This window comes from Zerene cesonia, chromosome 9, assembly GCF_012273895.1.
Source record: "Zerene cesonia ecotype Mississippi chromosome 9, Zerene_cesonia_1.1, whole genome shotgun sequence".
Lineage (NCBI taxonomy): Eukaryota > Metazoa > Arthropoda > Insecta > Lepidoptera > Pieridae > Zerene > Zerene cesonia.
Window position 1 is genome coordinate 6,052,013 of NC_052110.1, and position 7,988 is coordinate 6,060,000.

Sequence of the window (7,988 nt, forward strand, 5' to 3'; positions counted from 1 at the left end):
TTTTTTTATATCTTTTCCTGTAGTGTCGTATAGGGTGATAGATATAACTTACAATTATATACAATTTCATTATAAAAATATTTTTATGTTCACATATTATTAAAATTTTCTTTAACACAAAAATGTCTTTGTGACACAAGACGTTTAAAAATATTATATTTTCAATTCGTACGCAGCTCTCACTAGTAACCCTTTCCCTGATGGAGACGCTCATCGACCTGAACTGCGAAGACGTGATGATCGAGTTGGTGTTCAAGTACCTCCTCAACGGCCACCACTTGATATCGCCACACAAGCACAAATTATCAGACCCAGAGAACTTTCGAGAAGCCGCGATGGCATTTCTGGACTTGCAACCCAAATGCTGCCAGAGGCCGTTGGTTTATACAAGGCAGTGGGTTGATGATATGGCGTTAAGTGGGAAGAGAGTACTGGACTTGAGGCCTGGTGATGAGAGCCGGGTGAACGGAGTGCACGGTGATATCGCGATGAACAATCTAGTCCAGGAAATTAACTTTGATTATGGGGTGAGTTACCATATTATCTTAATTAATACATTAACAAACGTCATGTTAAAATCACTTCATTGTTTTTCTATTTCGGTTCCATCCCGTTTGTAAGTTGTGTTCACATTAGACAGATTAAATTCAAGACATATTAATTTATTGATATTTTAAAACAATCTCTTCTGTTTAATGGTTCTGGGGTATCTTGATTTAGATTTTTTTTTAATATTCCAGATAGATTGTATTTATATTCGTTTCTATTTTTTCTCCTAAACTGCTCGAATCGGATTTCTTTAAATTCTCCATAATTTATTATCATAACAAATTTTTTCTTCAGAATCCAAACGAAACACTAATAGGCAACTATCACGCGTACCTCAGCGACAGTCGTGTCGAAATTGTGACGCGGACGATAGCCTGCTCCAACTGGAGCTCGCGATACGCGGCCGTAGCGAAACGAGAACCTAACAACAACGCGAAGGATAAGGAGATAGAAACATCGCCGACCGAAGATAGCCTTGTGTCGATATGCACCAGCGGCTACGAGACTCTGAAGACCAGTGACACATCCGAGAAAGAGCACAGTCTCAACTCCCTCGTGGAGGAAAAGGAGGATGTGGTGGAGAAGGATATGGGCGGGGACAAAGAGGATGGGAACAAAGAGCACGACAGCCTCACGTCGTTCGGCGAGAGCAGTGGATATGACAGCTTCAAGTATAGGGATGAGTGCGAGGGTTACGCGGAGGATTCGTTCAAGAAGAGTTTCGAGAAGGAGGGAGATGACGGGAGCGACTGTGACGCGCCGGTCAGGAGTTGGAGGATTAATGTTGAAACTGTTATTGGTTTGTGTTTCATTCTTTAGGAATTTATTATTTTAATATTTTCATGTAATGCGTTGTCGTTGGATTAATAACTAGAATAATGACCATTTGTTTAAAAGTTTATTTTTTATTAGATTTTTAAGGATAACATTATAAAACATTTATCTTATCGATTCACACTGCAAATTTTCTCAAACCTGAACTTATTGATGCTAGAGATATTTTTATTATTACAATAATAAAGTATACAGTATCGCAATAAATGAATTTCTTTCCGTTAAAAGTGTGATAAAACTATTCATGGAATCATCATCATCAGTCCATATATATTCCCAAGGCCTGGCCAAGTGCGGGTTGGCAGATGTTACATGTCGTCTTACTTGAACATAGAAAATCGAACTTTAATTACTATTATATATGAAATTTACACTTCAAATTTGTATATATGTATACATTTTTTTTATTCCAGGTCCCTTACTAGCTCAACTGCTGAAGAAAGTATCGCTTCTCCTGGAATCGGACGTAGCGACGAATTGCCGTGTGACTAGCGTGATATACAAGCTATGTTCCTTCCCAGCGCCTCTGCTCGTTTCGCTATTACTGTGCCCAGCTTTTATCCTGCCCAATCTACCCTCTTTATATCAGGTATATTAACTAATTCAAGACTATGAAATACTCTTTTAAAAAAAATGGTTGCCTGTAAAGTCGGTTTTACGGGCGAAGATTTTACGTGACAACGTCTTTTTTTCGGTAGAATATTTATTGATATGAATATTATTAAATTGCACAATAGGAACAAGGAATTGAATGAAAATAAGAATTGCACAAATTTTTAACTATAGAAAATATATTTTGTTTACTAAAAAGACAGAGACAGAGACACAAGCACGCGCCGATTCAATGCGCCTAATTCTCTAGTGCTGCGCGCGCAGCGGACCGATCATAGTTCGGTGACTCATCGTAACGTTACCGGGCGTTACACTTTTTCATGAGTGACTCCGAGCCGCAACCTAATTTAAGACGTTGTCACGTCAAAATTTAGTACAAAGAGCTGTTAAATTCGCATTATACACGCACACTGACGCTTCTTTGATGTTTGATTAATTATATATAGCTGCAACTTTTACATACATTTGTTTAAATAAATTTAACTAAAAGCTAAAAATACCCTATAATAATGGAATCAACTTAATTGCCTCACTTGATTTAGTATAGAGTATACTATAAGGAAATTATTTAATCTTGGCGATTATCCTACTAATATTATAAATGCAAAAGTTTGTAAGGATGTGTGTCTGTTTGTTGCTCTTTCACATAAAAACTACTGAACCAATTGCAATGATATTTGGTATGTAGGCAGCTGGACAACTGGAATAACATATAGAAAACTTTTTATCCCGCTATTTCTACGGGATACGTATTTATGCGGGTGAAACCTCGGGGCGCAGCTAGCCTTCACTATACTAAGATAAATATCTTAATCACATATTGTTAAACCGTTATTTCATTATTCATCGACTATCTCTCCTAGATCCTCAATAAACTGAGGGAAGAAATAGACGAGCTAGTGGAAGGCATGGACAATATACCCGAGTTGGTGGACATGGCGCGCGTGTTCCTCATACAGCGCGAGATGGCGCTGGTGCGGCGGGCGCTTACCAACGACGATAGTAAACACGCATCTTTAGTTATTTCGCTATTATTTGTATTAGATTATTTCAAAAAACATGTTTTTTTTTTAATTGATTATTTTAATTTTTAATTTTACTCCATTAAAAACATGCATATTGTCGTAAAGTTGATCTTTTAAGTTTTGAGGATTAAGAAATAAGCGTAGTGTAAATTTTTTTTTTTTTTTTTAATGCGTTTAACTCTTCGCTAATAAAGTTATTGTAACCAAAGAAAAATCACCAACAGATAAAGCGCAAAGAGCACAAACGGGCGTCACGTTCCAAAGAAGTGAGTCGAAACGCCGAAGCCTCTCGTCCAGTATATCGAACATGTTCGCCAGGAAGGTGCCGCGTAAGTACAATTTTATATCTGCATTCGTTATTTTTGAGACTATATAGTCTTGCCATACAAGCAGTGGTGGCTCAGTGGTGAGAACCTCGGACTTCAAAATTGATAATTGGGTTCGAGACCGGGCGAGCGTGCAGGAAATAAATTGATTTTTCAATTTATCTGCACATGTGGATAACATCACCACTGCTTAAAACGGTGAAGGAAAACATCGTGAGGAAACCGGCATGTCCAAGAATCAAAAGTTCGACGACATGCGACATCTGCCAACCCGCACTTGGCCAGCGTGGTGGATTATGGCCTGAACCCTCATAGGAGGCCTGTGTCCCAGCAGTGGGAACATGTATGGGCTGATGATGATGATAGTCTTGCCATATGATAACCATTTATTATAGCACTAGACTTCGCTATGCGGCTTCGTCCGTATAGTCGAGAAAATTCCCGTGATATGTTGCACTTTGATCAAAAGTACCTAAGAGTGAATCGGATACTTTTTACTGACCTCCTAAGTCCAGGCATATCATAAAATTGGCCTTTTTCTTGTAATTTAATGGTATGAAAAATAGACGTCGGCCGATTCTCAATCCTTACCGATTTGCACACAAAATTTCATGAGAATCGATCCAGCCGTTTCGGAGGAATATGGTAACTGACATTGCGACAGGCGAATTTGATATATATTCTAGCCGCACGCCCCGGCTCCGCCCGGGTTGTCATTTATCGTAATTAAAATTATTTAAACTATCCTATCTCTCAAGTTGGATCGAACTGCATATGGTGTGCGAATTTTATTATAATCGGTTTAGTGGTTTAGGAGTCCATTGAGGACAAACATTGTGACACGGGATTTTTATATATATGAAGATATTCTTATATATTAAGATATATATAGAGATTAAAAAAAGGGTGTTAGGATATTATTTTTTCCGTTTCATAAGATACATGAATAAAGCTGAAAGTTATTCTTTAAATATTCCAGCGTCCCCACCACAAATCAATATGAACTACACGCCGCTTCACACGCAAAAGCGTCCAGCGTTCACACAAGAGTCATATTGGAATCAATCGATTAAACTCCGCTCGATACTAAACGCTGTGATCCTCGACGAGTGGCTCAAGGAATTGTCGTCCTTATGTCAAGAGCAGGCTCTTCGACTGTCAGCGGAGTACTATGAAGATGAGAGTTTCATACGAACGTTGGCTTTATGACTAAAGGTCAAAGCCTCGCAGGGCAAAGTCAAGAAGAAAGTAGTTTTCTTTGAACCGTCTGTTGATACACAGGTATAATGCGAGGTTTTAAATTACAAAAATGTTCAAAATTTAATGATATACTGAAATATGTATAAGTCATTATAAGGAATGCGGAGAAAAAGAGGTTCGAATAGCCATGAAACTATATTATTTTTTTCCTTCTTATTGAAGGAAATAAAAAAATCTATGTATAACTGTGTAAAGGACTTAGCGTGTGATTTTTATAATCATTTCTTGAACGAAATGACAATAGAAACATATAAGAGATGAAAGTCTATGTTGATTTCTCTCTTTAACGAAAATATTAAAAATGTCTGTCAATTTAAATAAAAAAATAATCAAGAATATTTATCGTTGCAATAACCCAGTGTTGTCCTTCACTAAATTTTATTTAAGCTGTTGTGTACCGTGTGTATATTTATATAGAATGAAAAAAAATAATTTTTTTATGAATCAGTATATGATAAACTGTTTTTTAGACACAATATTCAACATAAGGCCACGTCGTAGAAATTTAGTGCAATAAAAATACAACGATGAATGAAGGTAGGAAAGGAAAGAAGGAACAAATATTTTTAATGCTTTACGAAATTTATATTTTTAAATCCTCATGTAGACATCACATATTTTAGGTTTTTTATCTGTGAGGTTTTATAACAATTAAGACGCGAGAAATAAGCGCGCAGTGAGTACTTCAAGTTGCCTTGTATATAGTGATGTAGGTGTTTAATATTTTTATCGATAGTCGATACACAGAGTAACAAAGCTGTGACTATACAGTGTAGTCGGAAATAACAAACGTCACGTAAATGTATGTCAATGTTATCTCTATGTTTTATTGTTACAATAATAGTTTTATGTCAATTAAAATGTTTTAATAGAAGAATGACAAATGTCAAATCATACTTAATTCTAAGTACCTAAATTAGTTTTAAGTGTAATTAATAAACTAAATTTTAACGAAAATGCCATGAATGTAATTTTGAACTGTGATTATGTAATGTTCAAAAATAAATTGGAAACATTAATTTATTGTAAATATAAATGAATATACCTTTTACATGGACCTACTAATAGATTGTCAAATTTCATGTAAATATAACTTTATCTTATAGTTATTTACACCGGGCTAGTCCACATATTTTAATGTAAGAAATTAATACGTTTTTACAAATATTTTACTAAACTCTCCATCTGTATGTTTATTTTTTTGACATGACATTTTTGACAGGTCACATTTTTTTATCTGTTTATTAGTGGGTCAATGTATACCGTAGAGTAGATTCTTATCGCAGTGATTTTATTATATTAACGAACTCACGTAGTTTTTAGACATTTTGAGGTATAGAGATTTACGAAGTATACATTTAGAATAGTTTTATGTATCAATAGCGTTTTGATCTTTGTATTTGTTTTCTTTTTTAATGTCTTATTTTTTGTGTTATTTTCGTGTAACGATTATTTTTGTGTGTATAACGGTGGTTACGACAGTAGCGCTAATAATTTAATCAGGAATTAACAAATTTGTGTACAATATTGCATTTAGATCATTCTTATTCTATGATTATTATATTCAATTATTAATATTTTGCTATACCACCCGTAATTGTCATATCTGCGCAACTGCCACCATTTCAATATTATTCTTTGACATTTTATACTTCCCAATCTATATTAAATAAATTTAATATAATTAATAATAATTTGCGCTCAAATTCGTAATAAATCGTCCGTCTCCGTCCAAGGATGTGAACGTTAAAATTATAATATTAATGCACAAATGTTATTATATTCTTGATAAAATATAACTTTGCATTTTGTATTGTATATCGCTTTTTAGCACTTTAATAAAATCCTTTATTGTCATCAAATAATCAATCACATAAATTCATATGACTTTTACTTCTTTGTCAATGTCACCGTAAAATTGTAAGCTATCCACACATTGTGGTCTGTAATAATTTTTTGCATTATTATAATTTATCGATGTTAAACTGGTATAATGTGAAATACACCATACGATACGATGGGTTAGGTTAGGCTATGCTTAAGAACTACACAGAAACCGGAGCCTGCGATCTGCATCTGACCGACTTTTTTTTTAAATAAAATCGGCATAATACATAACTGCGATGCATTCGCGTCATAGTCTAATAAAAAATAATGCGTTAAATTGCAAGAAAATTTTACACATAACAATTTGTCGACAGTTTACATTTGGAGTTATATGATTATCTAACGGTTTAAAACCTTACAGCGAGATATATGCTGCATTACGTGTATACTTAATTATCGACTATGAATGTCAATAAATGTCACCTTGCCAGTACTACCACCGATCTAAAATATTTAAAAAAACATTTTTTTGCACAATAATGAAAGTTGTTTGGATGCTTCACGGAAATTTTATACAATTATATATAATTAATAAAATAAAAATGTTAATCGTGTATCTTTTATTTATTTTTTAAATTGCGAAATAAATATAAGTTACACAAATTAAAACTCATTTTCTTACTTCCTTTACTTTTCCGAATAGAGGGAGCAAAGTACCTGATCTATATATGTATTTATAAAAATGAATCCCTATTTCCCTTGGTCACGCCATTACGCGTGAACGGTTGTATCGATTTCAAAAATTCTTTCACTATATTATTATAGTAGTAGTATATTGAAGCTTTATAGCTTCAACTTCACTGAGTGTCATAGAGAGCTAAGGCGAACAATAAATAAGATACTGACACCGGTATAATATTGTAGTATCTGTGATACTGATAAGAATCACAATATATGTGTAGTATTTATAAAAAGCAAGAACGTTTTAGTTTATTTTATAAATTTTTTGTTTCATTACCTTGGTTATTTTATCAGAAAGGAATAATTTTATGACGACCGCAACTGCATGATTGGATCTCTTGTTTTTATTTCGATTCAGTTCTCAATAATATAATAAACTTTAAATTCTAGGCTTTTTCAATTCGTGAATATCGAGTAACGTTAAAAAATGCAAGTTTTTATCAAAAACAGTATTTTATCGATAACAGTTTTAGGCAAACGTATTCGCTTATGATTTCGTCGGGTACATCAAATTTCAAATGACAACTGCACTGACAAATAGACATATATTCTTGACACAAAGAATAAAAAAAAAACACAGCTGCCATATGTTCTAACTTCAAAAAATGAAAATGTCATTCATGACGCATTCCGTACTGTGATCGTTCTTGTGACTTGTAGCATAGATTATACACTTATATACTGCTATAGATTGGTCACTCGAAGTTCGTAGAGGAAATGTAATAACACCGAAACGTAGATGGCGCTTAGTAGAGCACGAAAAATATTTCATATGGATCTAATAGATGGCTCTGATTTAACTTTAATTTTCTCA

General features: G+C 34.1%; 1 protein-coding gene across 1 annotated transcript in view; it reads left to right on the forward strand.

Moving 5' to 3' along the window:
- LOC119829185 (UPF0518 protein v1g243165-like) overlaps positions 1 to 4,738 on the forward strand; it is a 5,296-nt gene extending 558 nt beyond the window's left edge. Inside the window, exons 2-7 of the mRNA XM_038351587.1 lie at positions 141 to 527; positions 844 to 1,348; positions 1,797 to 1,972; positions 2,859 to 2,997; positions 3,245 to 3,349; positions 4,326 to 4,738. Of these exons, the coding sequence (XP_038207515.1) occupies positions 141 to 527; positions 844 to 1,348; positions 1,797 to 1,972; positions 2,859 to 2,997; positions 3,245 to 3,349; positions 4,326 to 4,555 (1,542 nt within the window). The 3' untranslated portion in view covers positions 4,556 to 4,738. The remainder of the gene's footprint in view (positions 1 to 140; positions 528 to 843; positions 1,349 to 1,796; positions 1,973 to 2,858; positions 2,998 to 3,244; positions 3,350 to 4,325) is intronic.
- Positions 4,739 to 7,988: the final 3,250 nt, after the last annotated feature.